Here is a 21,779-nt window from a genome sequence, read left to right on the forward strand (position 1 = left end):
CCAATGAACTTTTGGTTCTAAGTCATGTTGAAAAGTAAGTTCACCCCCACAAAAAAAATATTCCATATTAAATGCCAAGTCGCTCTTTCACGAGCCTCGATCTTGTATACAAAAAAAAAAAAAAAAAAAAAAAAAAAAAAGTCTGTAATATTCAAATTTGGCGACCACTGAGGTGACGCTTCAAATGACAGAATATATAATGCCGTGGAGCCATATTTGGCTGTATATCTATGACCACCCTCCCTGCTCTATTGCTTACAACTTGCATATCGATATATTGCTTTTTCAATGTCAGAATGTAACAATTGCTCAGTCATGTATACAATCAACAAATGACGTTTCCTACTTACGGAACTCATGAGCATGGAAAATAATCTACTAGCTACGATGTCAAGCTTTGATTCAATCAAATTACATTACTAGAACGATCCCTCATTGCCAATGGTCAACTCAAAAGTGATGGCTCCTTCTTAGTAAATGTGCCTGCAAAAATGGAATTATTCAACAGAGGGTTTACATGAAAAAAGACGACTTGCACATTCAATAAATCGACACGCATGTCTGTGAAGAAGCTGTTTCAATTAACAATAAATAATTTTGAGAAACAAAACAGGGGTATGTATTACTTTTGAGGTAACCCTCAAACTATCAAAACTAATGTATTAACAGCTCGTTCAATCAATAGGTGTATTATTCTACAGGTGGCCTGAAAGTCGCTTTACCCCTGATAAATTTCTCGCATCCCCCCTTCCTATCCACCCTCCCCCACTGTGGTATGCTGCAACACTGACTCAGAATAATGATGGAGCACATTTACTCACAAAGCAGCAGCAACACTCCAAACAGGGAGATGCAGGAGTAGATGTAAGGAAAGTAGAAATCATATGAATCTGTGTGAAAACAAAGAAATAAAGTAAACAAAAATTGTTTAGTTCACAGGTAAGAGCTATTAAAGCTATTCCTAAGATCGATTGCTACATACAACGTGATAGCCCACACAGTGTTCACGAATAATTCTTCAATTTCAATAAAATAATCATTTTAAAGATAATTAAAAAACTAGAGAGGTTCCAGGGAACCTGAACTCAACTGGTCTATATCAATATGGTTAGAATATGCATAATAGAACCACAAACTATATAGTTTATATGTGCTAAAAATATATGACAAAAATGTATTTATTATTTTTTTTGTATACAAGATCGAGGCTCGTGAAAGAGCTAACATTAATCACACAAAAGGACAAACCGACACACAAAACACAAAAAACAAGGGGAGCAGCAGACAAGATGGGGAGAGAGGGGCAAGGACACAAACACAACATTTGAGAGCAGGGACATCGGGAGAAATGTGGGAGGGGGAGGGCTTCGGGGTAGGTGGGAGAGGTATAAAACATATTGTTGCGAATATGGAATTTGACCTCCATATCCGCTTGTAAATATTCCCCTATCTTCTCCGATACTCCCCAACTCTCCCCTTACCCCATTCCCTAGTCCCATTGTCTGTAAACAACACCCATTAGAGCCGATCTTCCCCTTCATTCCCCCATTAAATGTCGTGCCCAGGTCCCCCGCACCACACGTAGACAATTATAGGACATCTTGCTAGTTATTCTTAATCTATGTCAGTTAAGGACTTGTTTCCATTAATTATGACTCTTCGTTGCACCAGAATGTGATGATATGGCACCAGTAGGAGTTTAGGACCTTCCCATACCTCCCCGCATCTCTTCCCATCATCTCAAGCTCCAACAACAACCACAACAACAGCGGCTTTGCGTCCTCACTCCGGCTCGGTTGGCCGCCATTGAACATGTGCTCGACGGGGTTACCCAGAAGGGGGCTCCCTGTCGGCCCCTCGTCAAGGGCGGAGCCGGTAACCCCCGCACCCAATGAGAAGCCATGGGCCGATGCCATATGGGGCGGAGCTAACGAGCGAGGGCGTGACTCCCCGCCGGATATACGCGGCCCCGCGCCGGACGTGACGTCAGATGCGCCCCGAGCTTGGAAGGAAAAGACGCCACCCTCCCGAGCGCTGAGCGACCTCCCCAGCTTGAGACCAAAGTCGCGACCCACAAGCGCTGTGATACCTTCACGCATCTCTGGACACCACCGTACGTGATCCTGCCCTGAGCACAGGTGCACCTGGAGCGATCGCTACCCGCTTTCCTGGCCATCAAACCCCGTGTGAGTGAGCCTTGTCCCGCGTTTACCTGTCGTCTGTCCGGGGATAATATAAGTGTGTTTAAGTGCCCACCTTCCTATGTTTCCCTCTTGTCCCTGTAATCTAAACCTTCCGCAATTGTAATAACAACCTTTGAGAACCGTATCCCTGGTGTCGTATTGTGTGATTGTAATCCAGCCGGGTGTCTTCTTTTTCTTATTGAGCCAGCATAGCGCGATTAGTCAACCCCGGGTGCAATCGGGGTAACTTGTACGGATACGGCGGCCATCCCGCTCGGCCCACCATACCATCAAAGTCGTATCTGTAACAATTGGTGTCGGGAGTGAGATTCGAGGCCCGACCAAATTTTGAAGAGAAAAAAAAAACGAATAGAGGAAAAAAAAAAAAATTTGGTCAAAATTTGGAGCGGCCGAAATTTGTTTTGTTTTACGAAACTCGAATTTTGCAAGTCGCGCTATGGCGGATCAAGACGGCTGGGGTCCGGTAGGGGAGAGTGAGGTAGGGTCGATCCAGGACCAAAATGAGGGACAGGAGGAGAGCGAAGCAGTGAGGGCGGCAGGTTCGCAAAATAGCGCCGTCACGCACGAAGAAGCGGGCGCGCAAAATGGCGCCTCGCTGATCACCGCGCCAGCGACCGTGGCAGCGCCCCCGATGGATTTGAACTCGTTTTGGATACAAATGAAGGCCCTTATGGCCCAGAATTGTGAGCAAATGAGGGCTGATAGAAAGCGATTGGGTGAGCGATTGAGTGAGCGATTGGGGGTAATGGGAAACCAAATGGGGGTAATGAGGGACGAAGCGAGGGGTACCAGTGAGAAGTTAGACAATAATTTTGAGGAGTTAGACAAGAAAATTGAGAAGTTAGACAATAATTTTGAGGGGTTAGACAACGGGATAAAAGAAGTGAAAAATGGGTTAATGGGGGTAGAAAACAGAATGGCTGCCCAGGAGAATCAGATAGAGGGAGTGAAAAATGGGTTAGAGGGGTTAGAAAACAGTATGGAAGGCAAATTGAGGGACATGAGGGACCAAGCGGAAAGGGAAGTTAACCAAATGGGGCAGCAGATAGAGGGGGTCAGAATGGGGGTAGAAACCAAACTGGATGCTCACAGGGAGGAAATGGAGCAGATGAGGGTGGCATCTGGGCAGGAGATGCAAGTGATGGGAGAGCAGATCAGAAGAGGAGTGAGTGAGGAGGTCGGAGGAGTGCGCGAGGAGGTGAGGCACTGTAGGGAGCACATGGAGAAGGAGGTGAGAAAGGGGACTGTAAAGTTACAGGGGGGCATAGAGGTCCTGACGCAGGAGGTGGAACAGCTGACGGAGGGACAAAAAGAACTAACGGAGCAGGTTCAAAGGAACACTGCGGTATTAGGAGGGTTAAAAGTGACACAGAAAGAACTAAAAGACGACTTGATAGCGACGAAGAGGGAATGTCAGATGGTACGTGAGGGACTGACAACGAGGTTGGACGAGGTGATAGAGGTAATGGAGACGAAGGACCGGCAGGTGAGGACGCACATGGAAACGGTCAAGGTAGCCTTGGAGGACGAGCTTGAGGAGACGTACCGGGGAATAAAAGAGGTGAAGCACAAATTAGAAGAAGTGGAAGAAGGGATGAGCGAAATTAAGAAGCGACGGAGAGGGGATAAGAAAGAGATAAAAGAGGAGATAAAAGAATTGGTCCAAAGTCTGTGTTTGGATCGTGATGATGTGCTCATTAACCGGATGAGGGATTCGCAGGTGATGGAGGAGAAGCGAAGAGGAAGAGGACCCGGTGTAAGTGGTGACCAATATGGTCGTGCGTATGATGCGCCAGGGGATTTAAGAAGCTTGGGGGTCGAGATAGACCCGGGTGTTCGTGAGAGGCCGTTGGTGAAGTGTGCGACAGGTCTGGTGTGCGAAAATGGAGGTGTGCAAGAAAGTCCGACTCTGGGGTGTGTGAGGAAAAAGTGCGTGCCAAGGAGTGAGTGTGCTGGCGGGAGTGAGTCGGTCGTAGCGCGTGTGCGAGGGAGCACATGGAAGCGTGGTGTGGTGAGTGTTACAGAGGGTGTGACGGGAGAGTGTGCGCAGGAGTGTGCGCGAGAAAGGTGTGTGACGGACAGGTGCATGAGGAAAGAGTGCGCTGTCAGAAGTAAGGAAGAGTGTCCACCTGTGGTGAGTGTTACAGAGGGTGTAACGGGAGAGTGTGCGCGAGAAAGGTGTGTGACGGACAGGTGCATGGGGAAAGACTGCGCTGTCAAGAGTAAGGGTGAGTGCGCTGTCAGGAATGGAGGTGAAAGTAGTGAGAGTGACATGGAGCGTGAATTAGTTGTGACAGGTGAGCGAGGATGTACACCTGGGATGGAAGGATGCACACCTGGAATGGTAGAGCGTGAGTGGGAATGCACGCTGGAGTTGGTGGTGAGGCACGTGGTTGGGTGTGCGAATGAGGGCACACCTGTGATTGTCACAGAGGAGGTGACAGAGGAGGGGGTGCGAAGCGGTGTATTGGTGAGGTGTGCGAGCAACGAATGTGTGCCAAAGTGTTCGGTGGTCAGGTGTGTGACCAAGGCTGTGAGTGGAATGGGTGTGCCTGGGTGTGTAAGGAAAGGTACGAGGAGCATGAGCACGGCTGGATGTGTGAGCAAGGAACGGGCTTCGGGGTGTAAGCATGCAGGTGAAGCATCGACATTAAACGGGTTAGAGGTTAGAGCGACTTTTAGCCGAAGCAGGCCCTCGGTGCGTGCCGGGCCTCGCTTTGAACGGCCGCGTCCGTGCTCCACTAGGCGGAGCGGGCAGCCCGATAGGAAGGGTCGTTATGGCGACCACGTTTTGTTGAGACGTGCCGGCAGGTCGAGATCGGGACATTGGATGGCTCCACGCCGAGGTGGTGCGTGGGATCTCGGCCCGGGTAAGCCCCCGTCCCTGCACCGAGTGCCGGACGCATCCAGCCGCTGGCACAAAACAACCAGCATCCATTGCTTGGCTTTACGAAGCCGGGCTTTGGACAGGAATTGGCGCACCGAGAGGTATTAGTGAGTCGACTGGGTGATGAGGTTAGTGTTTTGGACCCAAAATTAGAGAAAAACAAAATTTGATGATTGGCAAGGGATTGGCAGTAGTGATTGGCAGATGATGGGCAGTGATTGGCCAAATTTTTAATTTGTTGCAATTGGACGAACAAAATTGATAGTGAGAGACCCCCGATGTGGTGGGATGGCAAATCCACCATCCCTCACAGGGGGGCAAAGGAGCAATAGTTTATGGGGTGTATGGCAGTGAAAACTAGCCCGGGTGGGTTAGGATATTGATAGGGATCTAGCGAAGATGACAGTAGGTAACGTTAAGTTTAGTTAGTGACTGATACCTGTAGTGGGGACGCAGGTAGATTAGTATGGATGATAATGACGAGGGAGCGCAATAGTTTAAAGGGACGACTGGGAAGCGCAAGTTTCAGAAGGGAGTAGTTAGCTGAGATGATGCCGTGTGTGTGAGAATTGAACAGGTGTGATTGCACAGGTGTGCATCTGGACAGGTGTGTGGAGCAGTGTATGAGTAGTGAGTGTTGTGGATCAGCGCGAATGCGCTTGGGGAGAGAAGGGTGCAGGTGGCACCAGGTGTGAGAGCACAGGTGTGCAAGTACAGGTGTGTGGAGAGAGTTGGAGTAAGTGGTACGGAGTGGTGTGCATGGTGCGAAGGTGTGGATGGGGGAAGAGTGGACCCCTATCACGGATACCCGGGGCGGGTAGTGTAAGTGTTAGGTAGAGGGTGCAGGTAAATTGTGGTTGGATATTGGCATTTGTGGTGCGGTTGCAGAATGGTGTTGTGAATGGGTGCATTAGTGTTGTGGAAATGGCTGGGCGTGTAGCCTGTTAGTGTGTGTAGTTGGTTGGGCACTCCACCACTGTGAGGATGTCGGCCAGGTGAGGCCGCAGGTGGGCTCTGGGAGCCGGTAGTTGTGAGTGGGTGCCTGAGGATCCCGGGTGTGGATCGGGCAGCCCAGTGCCAGAGAGGGCACCGAGTGGGGAGAGAGCCAGAGGGCCTTCCCCAGGTAGTTAGGTTAGGGTAAGGAGCAGGTAAGCTCGGAGGCAACTACAGTGGTGGAGGTGTGCAGGTGGGTAGGCCCACTGGGAGAGGTACACGCCACAGCCCAGAAATTGTGCGAGGGCACCGGGAGATGAATCGGGGGAGTGAGACCCCAAATTGAAGAGCACCACAGTTTGGCCAATGGGAATTGGTTTTTAGAACCCATAGTGTAAGAGGGCCAATGGTTTGGCCGGAGAAAGACCCCGGGTAGTGTAAAGTTGTTAGTCATTTAGGAAATAGTTAGGATTGATGAACCTGTCGCACCATACGCAGCCACTTGCCTGTGGTGATGATGATGACTCCACACCTGTGTTTTCTTTGTTTTGTGCAGGAAATGAGAATTGCTGTGTGGATTTGTGAGACGCATCACGACGTGGATGAGACATTGGGGTGATTCCATCTCTCCCTCCCTAGGAGGGACTGATGATGAATTGGTAATAGCAAATTATGATGTTGAGTTGGAGATGGCAAATTTTGATGAGAGTTGAAAATGGCAAATTTGATTGGTTAGGAGGGAGAGAAGACGAATTTGGTTTATGGGAGGAACGGGGAAGACAGTAGGGATGTTTGTTGATTTGTAAAGTAGATGTTTATGGGTAGTGTTGTGTTTTGTGGATACAGTAAGGGGTAAGGGAGGGGCCATGTAGGTTACCTGGTGGGGGGGGGGCGTACGATAGGAACGTACCTGTCTCACCTGGTTCCCATGTGCCCCCAGTGTGCATTACCTTATATTGCGTGCACTTTTGCGCCCTTACCACCTTACTCACTTGTCTGCCTCTTTTGTCTCCCACCTCCGAGGATCTGGCTTTGGGGTAGAGAGAGAGGAGAGAGAGGTGCTGGCTACGCAGTTGTGGGCCTGCACTTTCGCTGCTTGTTGCCTGGATCGATACACCATATGGACCGCAATGTTGGTGGCCACCCACAATGGACCGTAGTTCTTTTGCGGCCAAGCACCACCCGGGGATGGACCTATGGGTCAACGGGGCACCTATGCCATACAGGTGAACCACTAATAATTAACACCAAGTGCACCACAAGAAGAGCAAGAGACACCTGCAGGGTTAGGGGTTGTCGAATTTATTTTTATTTCATTGAACAATGGTGACTGCACCGATTGGTGGTGGGGTGGTGCTGTTGATGCTCGGAAAGGGTGCTCTGCACGTTATTAAAGGCCGTCGGCCACAGAGCACTCGTGGGTTGGTGTATCGATGTTGGCAAGCGCGCTCTCTCTATGCATAACATCTGCATGTGTTCCTCCAAAGACAGGTCCTGGATCGTAGTGTAAATATCAGCGTAGTCTTGTAAATAATGCTCCCTACCGGCTGTATGTTTAGTTTGAGGATTCTTTCCGGATTCGGTTATCCTGTGGGTGTGTTTCTGAGAGGAGAAGGGTGCAACGTCGCAGGGGGACATATTTACTCATTTGTGAATATCTATAAAACTGTCGCACTCAGGGTAGAGTTAATAGTAGAGGGAACTACATTGCGTGCCACACTAAAGTAGGTAAAAATTTATCGGGTCGGGACGCCCCGAGGGTAGAGAAGGGTGCAATGTTGCGAATATGGAATTTGACCTCCATATCCGCTTGTAAATATTCCCCTATCTTCTCCGATACTCCCCAACTCTCCCCTTACCCCATTCCCTAGTCCCATTGTCTGTAAACAACACCCATTAGAGCCGATCTTCCCCTTCATTCCCCCATTAAATGTCGTGCCCAGGTCCCCCGCACCACACGTAGACAATTATAGGACATCTTGCTAGTTATTCTTAATCTATGTCAGTTAAGGACTTGTTTCCATTAATTATGACTCTTCGTTGCACCAGAATGTGATGATATGGCACCAGTAGGAGTTTAGGACCTTCCCATACCTCCCCGCATCTCTTCCCATCATCTCAAGCTCCAACAACAACCACAACAACAGCGGCTTTGCGTCCTCACTCCGGCTCGGTTGGCCGCCATTGAACATGTGCTCGACGGGGTTACCCAGAAGGGGGCTCCCTGTCGGCCCCTCGTCAAGGGCGGAGCCGGTAACCCCCGCACCCAATGAGAAGCCATGGGCCGATGCCATATGGGGCGGAGCTAACGAGCGAGGGCGTGACTCCCCGCCGGATATACGCGGCCCCGCGCCGGACGTGACGTCAGATGCGCCCCGAGCTTGGAAGGAAAAGACGCCACCCTCCCGAGCGCTGAGCGACCTCCCCAGCTTGAGACCAAAGTCGCGACCCACAAGCGCTGTGATACCTTCACGCATCTCTGGACACCACCGTACGTGATCCTGCCCTGAGCACAGGTGCACCTGGAGCGATCGCTACCCGCTTTCCTGGCCATCAAACCCCGTGTGAGTGAGCCTTGTCCCGCGTTTACCTGTCGTCTGTCCGGGGATAATATAAGTGTGTTTAAGTGCCCACCTTCCTATGTTTCCCTCTTGTCCCTGTAATCTAAACCTTCCGCAATTGTAATAACAACCTTTGAGAACCGTATCCCTGGTGTCGTATTGTGTGATTGTAATCCAGCCGGGTGTCTTCTTTTTCTTATTGAGCCAGCATAGCGCGATTAGTCAACCCCGGGTGCAATCGGGGTAACTTGTACGGATACGGCGGCCATCCCGCTCGGCCCACCATACCATCAAAGTCGTATCTGTAACAATATGAACACTGCACGGACTTCCAGGAAAGAAGTTGGAATTTCCAAAAAAAAAAAAAAGAAGTGTATCTGGGGTGAATTAGCGGGGGTAGAAAAGATCAAGGTTTTGGATGGGGGAAGATAAGAGATGGTGGTGAACAGCTGTTTTAAAGACCTGGAGGGAAGAGTGGGATTGAAGGGAGTGGGGGAGTTTGTTCCAGAGGCGGGAGAAAAGGGCAATGAAATAGTGAAGGTGAGCAGAGAGCCTAGATTTTGGCAGTTTAACCATAAGAGGGTTGCAGGCAGATCTTGTGCGACCTGAAGTAATATTGAGGGGACAGAGCACAGAGACAGCTGGGGGAGCAAGGCCGGAGAGGAGTCGGTAGAAGACAGAAAGACCACCAACCTGCCTGCGGTGAGTGAGTGAAAGGCCCTCGGAGTTAACTTCATCGCAGGAGATTCCAATGATTCTGAAAGCTTTAGTTTCAACAGCGTGAAGCCGAGCTAGGTGTGAGACAGGAGCACCAGCCCAGAGGGGGGAACAGTATTCCATTGAGCTGCGGATGAAAGCCTTGTATGTGGTGAGGAGCTCAGGTGTGCCAAGGAAGGACTTCGCATGATGGAGGATGCCCAGACGGCGACTGGCTTTGGAGGCCAGCTTGGAAATGTGGTTTTCCCAAGAAAGATCATGGCAGATAGTGAGACCCAAAAGCTTGAGCGACAGAACTTCTTGGAGAGGATTGTTGAGAAAGTAGATGGGAGGGTTTTCCAGTCGGTCCTTTCGGAGAGACATTGTAAGAGTGTGCGATTTGTCAGGATTGAAAGACATGTTCCAATAGTTTGACCAGTCTGACTTTTTTCCAGGTCTGCAGAGAGTGAGGAGCCAGCAGACTGCTGATCTGAGGGATGAGGAATGGAGCGGCAGAAAGTGGAGTCATCAGCAAAGAGATAGAGAGGATTTTCCAGAGAGTCGGAGAGATCATTGATGAAGACCAGAAATAGCACAGGGCCCAGAACACTACCTTGGGGAACTCCAGCCAGAACAGGAAGGGGAGATGAGAGAAATCCATTCAGGGCCACATGTTGCCTTCGACCAGAGAGGAAGTCCGCAAGCCATGAGTGAAGATTTCCATCGATACCATCGAAGGAGAGTTTGGTGAGCAGAGCTGGGTGCCAGACCGTATCGAAGGCACGTGATATGTCAAGTGAGACAGCTCTGATTTCCTGTTTGGCATTGAGGACCTCCATCCATTGTTGAGACAGCAGAAGCAACATGTCCAGAGTAGAATGACCTGGTCTGAATCCAAATTGATGATCAGAGATCAAGCCATTGGAGAAGAGGAAGGATTTGATATCTGAAGCAATGATGGATTCCATGACTTTGCTGATAATTGGAAGCAGGCTGATTGGTCTGTAGTTGCAAGGATCTGTTTTTGCACCTTTTTTGTGTAAAGCGGTAATATTTGCTGATTTCCAAGATGCTGGCAGATGACCTTGAGCAACAGAGAGGGTGAAAAGAACAGAGAGAGGGTGAGATCGAGTGGCAGAGCAGGATTTTAGGACCCGTGGGCTGATGCCGTCTGGTCCAGTTGCAGAATCAGAGTCGAGGTTTGACAAAAACTTCTCCACCTTGTCAGGACAGAAGGACACAGAGTCCAGGAGCAGTTGGGTTCGACTGGGAAAGGTGGGAACAGAGAGAGATGGGTTTGGGACACAAGATTTTGAGGCAAACACAGAGTTGATGCATTCGGCTTTGTCATGTGCGGTGTCAACTGTGTAGCCATTTGAGGTAAGGGAGGGGATGGAGGGGAAACAAACACCAGAAATGGATTTGACCAGACGCCACCAGGACTTGGAGGAAGGAGACCGGCTTGAGAGTTAAATCTTGAGTGTGGAGAGATAGTGCTTCCTGGCACTCCTGAGGGTAGATACACACTTGTTCCGAGCTTGGTGGAAGGAACCGAGATTGCCTTCAGGTGGATTTGCCTTCCAAGAGGCAAAGGCAAGTTGTTTCAGGGCAACTGCCTCACCACAAGATTCAGTGTACCATGGACGGAAGGAAGGGTAAGACAACTGAAGACGAGATGGGATAAATCTGTGCATGAGAGAGATCAGTTTGCTTTGGAAGAATTCCCAGGAAGAATTTATGTCAGAGGCAGTAGAGATGGGAGACCAGTCCAAATGATTGATGGCTGCTTGCAGACCATGCCAGTCAGCCTGAGTGAAATGCCAGACTTGTCGGCGCTGAGGAGGCTCTCTGAGAATGGCCAGAGAGATGTCCACTTTAACAAGCACATGATCAGAAGAACCGATTGGAGCAGAAGAAGAGCAGTAGACATTTGCAGGGAAGTTAGTCATAACCAAGTCCAGAAGAGCAGATACTCCATTGACTGAGATCCGGGTCGTAAAATTGACAGATTGTGTCAGTCCCAATGAGTCGCAGAAGTCCTTTGCTGAGGTGCCATGGCTGGTGAGAGATGAACCCACACTCAGCCAGCTGGCATGATGACAGTTGAAGTCACCACATATGACGAAGAGAGAGTTTGGATGTGTTGATAGAAGTTGGTCCATGTTGTCCGACAGCGAAATGTAAATGGAGTCATCACTGTTTGGAGGACGGTACAGAACACATATGAATAAAAGGTGGGAGCGGAGAGGAAGCCGTAGCCAGAGGTACTCCTGGGAGTGGGCTGGAGAGAGGGCAGTGCAAGGAGAGTGAGGAAGAGAGTTTTTGATAAAGATAACCACCCCACCACCAGGACGAGGCTCAGGTCTATCATACCGGAGGAGGGAGTAACCAGGAAGAGATATTAAGGAATCAGAGACATCTTGAAGCAGGAAAGTTTCTGTTAAGCAGATCAAGTCTGGATTGTCAGAAGCAACCTGAATGGAGAGATCAATCAGGTTTGAGCGAAGGCCCCGGATGTTTGAGGTCCATACCGTTAATGAGGAGAGAGGGGGAGCATCGGGTGCAGGACAGGGGAGGGGAGGGGTAGGGTCAGATGAAGGATGAGAGGGGGAGGTAGGAAGAGCAGTTGATAGTGTGGCAGAGATTACAGAAGAGTTACAAGAAAAGGAAGGATGAGGACGACGAAAGGTCTGATGGTGATGGGATGAGGCACAGTGAGGGGTTGTTTGAGGGGGCAGAGGAAAGTATAAGATTGGGGGAGGTGGAGGTATGAGATAGAAGGGAGACAAAGTGGGGAGGAGGCGGCTTTGAGAAGGAGGTGGGAGGAGGGAGAATTTGGGAGGGATGGTTGGGGGGTAGATTTGAAGGGGAGGGGTTGGGGGGGAGTTTAGAATGGGAGGGGCAAGGGGGAACTTTAGGAGGGGATGGGCAAGGGGGGAGTTTAGGAGGGGAGGGGCAAGGGGGGAGATTTGGAGGGGAGGGGCAAGGGGGGAGATTTGGAGGGGAGGGGCAAGGGGGGAGATTTGGAGGGGAGGGGCAAGGGGGGAGATTTGGAGGGGAGGGGCAAGGGGGGAGATTTGGAGGGGAGGGGCAAGGGGGGAGATTTGGAGGGGAGGGGCAAGGGGGGAGATTTGGAGGGGAGGGGCAAGGGGGGAGATTTGGAGGGGAGGGGCAAGGGGGGAGATTTGGAGGGGAGGGGCAAGGGGGGAGATTTGGAGGGGAGGGGCAAGGGGGGGAGTTTAGGAGGGGAGGGGCAAGGGGGGAGATTTGGAGGGGAGGGGCAAGGGGGAGATTTGGAGGGGAGGGGCAAGGGGGGAGATTTGGAGGGGAGGGGCAAGGGGACGTTTAGAAACTGGATGATTAATGAAAGATGAACATTTATAACAAATTGGGTTTGTTGCGATTTTCATGTTAGCGATCCGTTTAAGAACGATGGAGGAGGGGTGGAATGAATGAGAATTTAGAGCATGTAGTGAGAATGAATTATAAGAGATTGAATATTTTTTTGAAATGGAATGAGTTGAAGAGGAAATTGAAAGGAGCCTTTTAAATAGGAAGAAAAACAGCATGTTGTAATAAACCACTGAATAAAACACTGAAGGGGAAAGTTTAAACATATTTAAACAGACCATGAAGAACAATCTTATATTCACAAAAATACCAACGGGGAGAGGGAGCCGAGAGGGAAACCACGAGTCACTTGAACAGGGCAAAAGGTGGAAGGCAGGGCGATAATGGGGGCGGGCCGGGACAGTGCACATGGACAGAGGCGCACAATGAGACAAAAGCACACGAGGAGAAAGGGAAATGTTTTTTTTTTTTTTTTTTTTTGGGGTGGGGGTGGGGGGGTTACAACGTTAGACAAAGAGTAGATGTTTGGTGAAGTTTGGGGGAGAAGGGAAAATCACAAAACCTAGCAAAACAGCGAAGGAAGGACAAACTTCGACGGGGGAAGCCTGAGGCTGCAAGGCCTCACTCGCGACGCGGCAAACAAACGATTAATTTATGAAAGATAAACACCGAGAAACTTCCAAGGGGCACACTATAGGTTCACACACCGAAAGATAAATACAGTTACGACAAAATACAATTGTGAACAGACTTAACTTTGAAAACGTTGAGACCGTGTGGAGCTTTGAAAATCCCTGCCGTCGTCTCCAAGATCTCGCGGGATCTCATTATACATTTTTTCAATATGGCCGCCCTGCCGCACCCATTTTTGGGCGTGCAACGCCCAAATGCAATCCCAAACTAGTTTATGTTTTAAAGATACTGCATAACAAGTTTAATCAAATTTAATCAATATTTGTGACTTTTAGAGCATAGACGTCGAATTGTTTACAGACGACAGACAGACAGACGGACGACGGACACTGGGTGTCGACAAAAACTCAGCTGGACATAGTCCAGTTGAGTTAAAAATCCAGAAGTTTAGCGCTACTCAAACCCGAATCCAATCCAGGTTCCTTCTGATGACTCCAATGCAGTATTTGGGTTTCTGTTTGATTATACACCAACCTTGTCTATATAAGACAAGGACGGCTGTCCGTTCTTCCATTCCCTGTTACGCAGATTGGCTGGTGTGAGGCTGGGTGCACTATGATTGGCTCCTGGCAAGATTATCGTATAGGCTTACCGGTATTAAAAGCTGATATTTGAAATCTGATAACATATTTCAAGACCAGAACTCATGGCCTAAATAATTATGTCGAAATCTCGAGTGAAATCGCAACAAAATTAGGAAAAAGCGATTAAAAAAAATTAATTAATTACATTATAGGCTCCATGATACATAAGGTACAATGGGTCCAAAATTCATTTTTTCACTCTTTTAAAGGTAATTATTGTATGTGCGATTTTATTTTACACAGTCCAGGGACATCGGTCACGATCTTTTTGGATTTGGATTGTACTTTTATTATACATTTTTAACGAAAAGTAATACATGCCGGTACAACATGTCAATCACAGTTTTGATCATTAACAGCACGTTAAGAGACGACCTCGGCTGACAGGATGACCTCGAGGTACGCACACTCTCCTCTAGGCTGACGAGCCTGTGTTTGAATCCCGACCCAGCTATAAACTGTCATCCAAATGTTTCACAGACTGCATAAAATCAATGTGTGCCATTCCTCCAATGGACGTTAAACTGGGCGTCCCGTCTTCTGACATTAGTTGGTGGACGTTAAAAGTTCCCACGGTGTCCTTCATAAAGAATGACGAGATTGCCGGCACCCTGAACAAATTACAAATTCCTGCCCAAACTACTGCTGGGAAGGCAATGGCAAACCACCCACTATAACCTTTGCTCAGGAAGCTGCTTTGGCGGCACCAATACTCAGTAATGAGTATGATACATCAGATATCAAATACAGTGCAAGTAACAACTGAAAATTTTTGCAAAGGCAAAAAGAAAATTGAAAAGGGAATTAAAGCCGTTTAAAAAGGATTGAGCACGGATATGTAGAGAGAGAGGGCCGTAGGGGAGAGGAGGAGCGGGATTGTGAGGGAAGTAGGGGGGTGAGGAGTAGGGGAAAGGGGGAGCGGGATATGAGGGGCAGGAGAGAGGAGTGGTGGAGGGAGAGGGATGTAAGGGGAAGGCAGATGGGAGATGGAGCGGGAAGTGAGGGGAGGGAGGTGGGGAGGAAGAGGGATGTGAGGGGAGATGGAGCGGGATGTGAGGGGTGGGAGAAGGGAGATGTAGCAGGAAGTGAGGGGAGGGAGAGGGGAGTCACACGCCACGCCCTCTCGCTATATAGCGATATATAGCATGGTTCTTGGAAGTATTAAGAAGGTGATTTGTGTTCTACAGTGTCCAAGCATTTGATTCAATCTAAATGAAGGTTCAAGAGGTTTAAAGACATATAAATAAATTAATTCCAGAAGTTTACAGCCGTTGATGCAGAGTCTTTTACATCACCTTGTTTAAACATGTTATATTAGTTATTCGTGCCTGTTGTTTGTGTCCTTCATAACATCCTTAAGAACAGCAAGTTTCCCGTTTGGAATGATTTTCAATTTTGTTTGTAATATTAGCTCACTAATTAGAGTAGTGATATTAGTTTGTATTAGAGTAAAAATATTAACTCACTCCTCTCTGCGCATGTGAGATCGGGACTAATTCAAAGCCAATGTACGGTAAAACGGCAAACTTAGTCTTCCTATTGTCGTGTGAACCCCTCAGTTAATACCAGGGCTCGCAGATGACCAAACGGCTTTAACTCCGAGGCGACGATCAAATCGGATTCGGCTATAAAAGCACGGGAGGAAGAATGAAGAGGGCGAAGCGGCAAGCGCGTACGTGTAACGATCCGACTGCAGCTCCGATCCTGGAGGAAATGAACTCAAACGAACACAGGATTTGGAATAGACAATAAAATAATACAAGGGTTTATTTACAATAAATAGCGGGACAGGAAAACGCGGTGACAAATAAATGTCCTAATCGGGACGTCCCCACACCTCACTTCAGAAACGAGACAAAGGAATGAATGAAATAAATAAATTGTCGTGTGGTGTTCTGTGGTGCGAGCTTATCTGTCTGCAGGGGTGTGTCCGTCATCCAACGCGGCTCCGTCCACCTCGCCCATGCCCTGCTAGGCCCTGAGTGACCCGCTCGGCGGCCTCGTCTGCTCAGCGGCACGCCTCGCTCCAAGCTCCTCATCGGTCGCACACGAGGTCCGTTCGCTCACTGCACCAAGCCTCGCTCCCAGCACCAAAAGCACCACGAAGGACTGAGCACCGCTCCAAGGAAGAGAAGCCAAGAGATCTCCAAGAGTCCAGCGCAGTGCAGAGCCAAGCACGAAGGAGAGAGAGAGGAGAGAGGAGAGAGGACAGAGGAGAGAGGAGAGAGGAGAGAGGAGAGAGGAGAGAGGAGAGAGGAGAGAGGAGAGAGGAGAGAGAGAGAATGTCCTCGAGCGAGTCCTCTTGTCACCTGGCATGTGACGTCAATCCTTTCTCAGCCCCAACCAGGGCCTCGTATCTTCTTGGTCTCTCGAACCTTCTCGTGCCTTCCCACGTCACCGGCGCTCTTCCCTCCAATGAACAACCTCCTTCTAGGTCGTGGTTTGGCGCCTTCCACACTGATTGGCTGAAGGTTCACGCCTTCCGCACCAACCAATCACACGTTCCCTGGGCGTGGTTATAGCTTGTCTTACTCAATGTTCATCGCCCATGGTGGCGTATTGCGCAGCCGCTGCCTGCTTGTCTTCCAAAGTCGTTGTGGTAAGGGAGGGGAATTATTTAATGTGTGCACTAAGGACCGATCTAAGTGTCTATATGAGAATGCGTTGCCATAAGAGACACAGGTATGATCACCATGTCTAACACACAGGGGTCTTATCATAATCCCTACAACTATTCAACACACGAACATCCTTGTATGTTCACAGGTATACACTTACCCTGACAAACCGCCTAACACACAGAACTTATTACAGGTAGCTTCGCTATCCCAAAAGACAAAGCATGATACCTATTCAGATCTACCTGGTTCTAGATATTCCTCTACCCAAATTCATAACACTATTTATGTACCGATTGGTGTTCAAAATATTACATTCAATTTAAATAAGTTGTCCCCCGATCATAAACTGATCAGACAGACAGACGGACGGACATGAGCCAATTGCTTAACCCCGCTTTTCACTTTACGCACGTGGGGTAAAAATTGATTGCAAACAGCAAACGATAAATTTAACTCGAGTAAACATCCATTACTTTGCAAAATAATTTACTCCTTCACTGCTGTATAACTGTATGAGCAAGTACCATATGCTTATTCCAAGGTACATATCAAGCTGAATTTATGAAATAAAGGTATATATATCATTTGTATTTCAAGCTGTACAGTCATTGAAAAGTATGCATTATGCTGACTACAGCTACATTACATGGATATACACTGTAGACATGAGTATCCATATAATGGAGCAGTGAGGGGGTCGATATATTTACAAGGCAGTTCATTATTCATTGGTTAAACATGTCAGATATTGCTTTGTATGTTTAATGAAAATAAAATGCGACTTGCCATGAAAAGGTGTAGCGATGTTGACCAGCGCAAAGGCTACAAAGAATATACCAAGAAGCAGGAGACCAAGCAAGCCCAGCACCACCGCAGTCTCTTGCAGCCTTCCCACAATTCCCTGCATTCCGAGGGAACATGTTGCAGGTGGAGGTGGATTTTAACTGAGCACCCTTATGCCACTCCACAATGTGCTCTACCCAAGAATGGCGGGCTTGGAGACCGCAACCAAACACAATGGGATCCTTATTGAGATAACATTACAATGAAGGAGCTGGGGCTCCCACGTCGATCGGAAGAATGGACACGACAAAAAGCTGGAATTCATCCGAGTTGCTTTAATCAAACCAAACACTCAGGCACTCTGCTAAGCCCGTTTATCGGGCAGCAATATATATCTATTATCCCGGAGCGTTTGCCCAGGAAAGGCGAGAGGGGGCGTGGCCCAGCGTCCTGGCTGCGGCCTGGTAAGTTGAGGGCGAGCCTGCCCGGGCGTCCTGGACGAGCCCAGCATGGTGATCGCTCTGCGTCCTTGATAGGTGCAAGGCGATTGTGAAAACCCAGCGGTAGCCGCTACACACGTCCCCCCAGAATCGACTTGCACCGGCAGGGTCAATTTGAGGGGGGTCCTGATGACCCGGCCGAAGCGACCCCTGGCGGGTCGTGGGAGGGGGTCCGGTGTGGTGGTGGGCGGTCGAGTGGGGGGCACCGTGGACGGGGGGCGGCCTCGCCGCGGCGGAAGGGCCACCCGTGGTGGGTGGTCGACGTCCACGTGCGCCGGCTTGAGGCGGTCCACCGCAATCCGGTCCGACCTGCCGCCGATGTCGATGACGAACGACTTGTCGTCCCGTCGCAGCACCCGGAAGGGCCCGTCGTACGGCGGCCGGAGTGGCCCCCGATGTGCGTCGTGACGCACAAAAACATACTCCGCTGTGCGAAGTGCTGGGGGGACGTAGAACTGGGGGTCACCGTGGTGGGATGTTGGCACGGGGGCAAACCGTCGGGCGGCCTCCTGGAGGTCCGAGCGCTGGTGAGCTGCGGACCAGGGACTGGTAGCGTCGGGCACGAATTCGCCCGGGACGCGTAGCGCCTGGCCATAGACAAGCTCGGCGGTGGATGCCTGGAGGTCCTCCTTGGGGGCCGTGCGGAGGCCCAAAAGGACCCACGGCAGCCGGTCGGCCCAACCGCCGTCTTGAAGGCCGGCCATGAGCGCGGCCTTCATGGAGCGGTGGAATCGCTCGCACAACCCGTTTGCTTGGGGGTGGTAGGCCGTAGTACGGTGGAGCTTGACCCCCAGGTTGCGGGCGACCGCGCCCCACAGCTCGGAGGTGAACTGTGGTCCGCGGTCTGACGAGATGTCCGCCGGTGCGCCGAAGCGGGCGACCCAGGTGGCGATGAAAGCCTGCGCCACGTCGGCGGTGGTGGTGGAGACGAGGGGAACGGCCTCCGGCCACCTGGTGGTCCTGTCCACCATGGTGAGCAGGTGTGTGAACCCCCGTGACGGGGGGAGGGGGCCCACCAGATCCACGTTGACGTGGTCGAAACGTCGTTCGGGCACGGTGAAAGGTGCCAGCGGGGCCTGGGTGTGTCGGTGGACCTTGGCCCGTTGGCAGGCCGTGCAGGTGCTGGTCCAATCGCGGACGTCCCGACGAAGGCCGTGCCAGACGAATCGCGCCGACACCAGCTTCTGGGAAGCTTTCCGGCCCGGGTGGGAAAGGCCGTGGAGGGAGGCGAAGATGCGGCGTTGCCAGGTGACGGGAACGATGGGGCGAGGCTGGCCTTGGGAGACGTCGCAGAGCAGGACAGTGTCCGCGAAGGGGATGTCGGCCAGGCGGAGGCCCGTGTCCGCCGCCCGGAGGGCTTGCACCGTGGTGTCGGTGGTTTGGTCCGCCGCCATAAGCGCAAAGTCCACGCCCAGGTGGACCGCGTTCGCGCTGGCCCGGGAAAGACAGTCGGCCACGGCGTTGTTTTTGCCGGCGACGCGCCGGATGTCCGTGGTAAACTCCGACACGGCGGAGAGGTGGCGCTGTTGGCGGGCCGACCACGGCTCCGTGACCTTGGCCATGGCGTAAACCAACGGCTTGTGGTCGACGAACGCCGTGAAAGATCGGCCCTCCAGGAGGTGGCGGAAATGGCGGACGGCCAGGTGTAGACCGAGGAGCTCCCGGTCAAACGTGCTGTATTTGAGCTCGTTCGGCCGGAGCTGCCGGCTGAAAAAAGCGAGTGGCTGCCAAACCCCGTTCACCCATTGCTCATGTACGGCGCCCACCGCGTAGTCGGAGGCATCCGTGGTGAGGGCGATGGGAGCGTTGAGCACCGGGTGAGCGAGCAGTGTTGCGTCGGCGAGGGCCCGCTTTGAGCTTTGGAAGGCCGCATCCATTGCTGCGGACCAGGCGATGTCGTGCTTGGCCGGCTTGCCCCGGAGGGCTTCGTAGAGGGGCCGCATGAGTTGAGCAGCGCGGGGCACGAAGCGGTGATAAAAATTCACCATTCCCAGGAATTCCTGCAGGGCCTTTATGGTGCGGGGACGCGGGAACGTGGTGATGGCCTCGACCTTGGTTGGCAGCGGCACTGCCCCGTTCTTGGTGATGTGGTGGCCCAAAAAATCAACGGCCATCGTGCCGAAGTGGCATTTGGCCGGGTTGACGATGAGGCCGTGCTCGCTGAGGCGCCCGAACAATGTTCGGAGGTGGAGGAGGTGCTCGGCCCGGGACGTGCTGGTGACGAGGATGTCGTCCAGGTAAACGAAAAGGAACGGCAGGTCACGCAGCACGCCGTCCATCAAGCGCTGGAACGCCTGAGCCGCGTTCTTGAGACCAAACGGCATCCGCAAGAATTCGAATAAGCCGAACGGCGTGATGACTGCCGTTTTAGGGACGTTGGCCGCCCTGACAGGTACATGGTGATATCCCCGTATGAGATCAATTTTTGAAAAAATGACCCGTCCCGCCAGACGGGCGGAGAAGTCTTGGATATGCGGGATCGGGTACCTGTCGGGGGTGGTAGCGTCATTGAGACGGCGGTAGTCGCCACACGGGCGCCATCCACCCCCCGGCTTTGGCACGATGTGCAGTGGCGAGGCCCACGCGCTATCGGAGCGCCGCACGATGCCGAGGTGCTCCAACGCGTCGAATTCGGCCTTCGCCACGGCGAGCTTGGCTGGGTCGAGGCGGCGGGCCCTGGCGTAGACCGGCGGGCCCGTGGTTGGTATGTGGTGCTCGATCCCATGCCGTACTGCGACGGCCGAAAACGTCGGCCGCGTGAGGGCCGGGAACTCCGTGAGCAGGCGAGCAAACTCGTTCGCCGCCGGGACGGCGCATGCCAGCTCGGTCGGCGCGGCGCTGCTCAATGTGCATACCAGGGAGCTGAAGGTTTCGGCGTTGATTAAACGACGCCGTTGGACGTCCACCAGCAGGCCGTGTGCGCAAAGGAAGTCGGCGCCTAGCAGAGCCATGGGCACGTTTGCGGTTACAAACGTCCAAGCAAAGCGTTGGCCGCCGAAGCAGAGGGTGACGTTGCGCGGGCCGAAGGTGCGGATGGTCGATCCGTTGGCCGCAACCAAGGAGGGGCCGCAAACCGCGGATTGCCTGTCCTGGTCAGAGGCGGGTATGACGCTCAGTTGGGCGCCGGTGTCGCACAGGAAGCGCCGTCCGGACGCTTTATCCGTGATGAACAGTAAGTTGCCCGTGTGGCCGGCGCTCATGGCTGGTAATGAACGCCGGCCCGGCCGTTTCCCGGCCTGCCGAAGGTGCATGGGGGTCGGCATGTCCGGGCCTTCTGTCCGAACCTGGCATGATAGTAACACCACGCTTGGTCAGGTGGAGGCCCCGGTCGTCGTGCTGGAGGTGGTCGGCTCGGTGTAGCGGCCGCCAATTGCGTCGGCAGTTCGGTCGTCGACCGTGCCGGGTGCTCGGGCGCCATGGGTGTTGCGTCGGACGGCGGTGGGTCCCATGTCGCCGCTGCGATGCGCTGTCCTGCGGCGGAGATCTTGTCGGCTTCTCTGGCAAGGGCCCGGGGATCTGTGATCGTCGTGCTTGCCAGGGCGAGGCGTACCGGGTTAGGCAGCTGACGGAGGAACAGCTCCCGGAACAGGAATGCCGGAGAGTGCTCGCCGAGCAGTGAAAGCATGTAGTCCATTCGCTCGGAAGGGCGCGTGTCGCCGAGCTCGGGCAGGTCGAGCAGGCGCCGTGCGCGCTCCGCCGATGGGAGGGCGAAAGCGTCGAGGAGAAGCTTCTTAATCGCGCCGTATTTGTCAGCGGCTGGCGGGCTCTCGAGGAGGCTCAGGGCGCGGGCCGCGGTGGCCGAACCGAGCGCTGCTACCACATGGTGGAAGCGGGTGTCGTCGGCCGTGATGCCTCGCAGGGCGAACGGGGAATCCGCCTGTGCGAACCAAACCGCCGCGTGAGCCTCCCAGAAGGTAGGCAGTTTAAGGGCGACTGCCGTGTCCATGTCGGTAGGTCACCAATGAA

At 52.0% G+C, this 21,779-nt stretch overlaps 1 protein-coding gene across 5 annotated transcripts in view; it reads right to left on the reverse strand.

Moving 5' to 3' along the window:
- LOC137430303 (protein LMBR1L) overlaps positions 1 to 21,779 on the reverse strand; it is a 119,211-nt gene that overhangs the window by 90,655 nt on the left and 6,777 nt on the right. For all 5 annotated transcript variants that reach the window (XM_068121080.2, XM_078780543.1, XM_078780542.1 and 2 more), the window contains 2 exons: positions 17,317 to 17,431; positions 822 to 890 (listed from right to left, as the gene is read on the reverse strand). In XM_068121080.2, the coding sequence (XP_067977181.2) occupies positions 822 to 890; positions 17,317 to 17,431 (184 nt within the window). The remainder of the gene's footprint in view (positions 1 to 821; positions 891 to 17,316; positions 17,432 to 21,779) is intronic.

The sequence above is a fragment of the Myxine glutinosa genome, chromosome 6, assembly GCF_964187855.1.
Source record: "Myxine glutinosa chromosome 6, kmMyxGlut1.1, whole genome shotgun sequence".
Lineage (NCBI taxonomy): Eukaryota > Metazoa > Chordata > Myxini > Myxiniformes > Myxinidae > Myxine > Myxine glutinosa.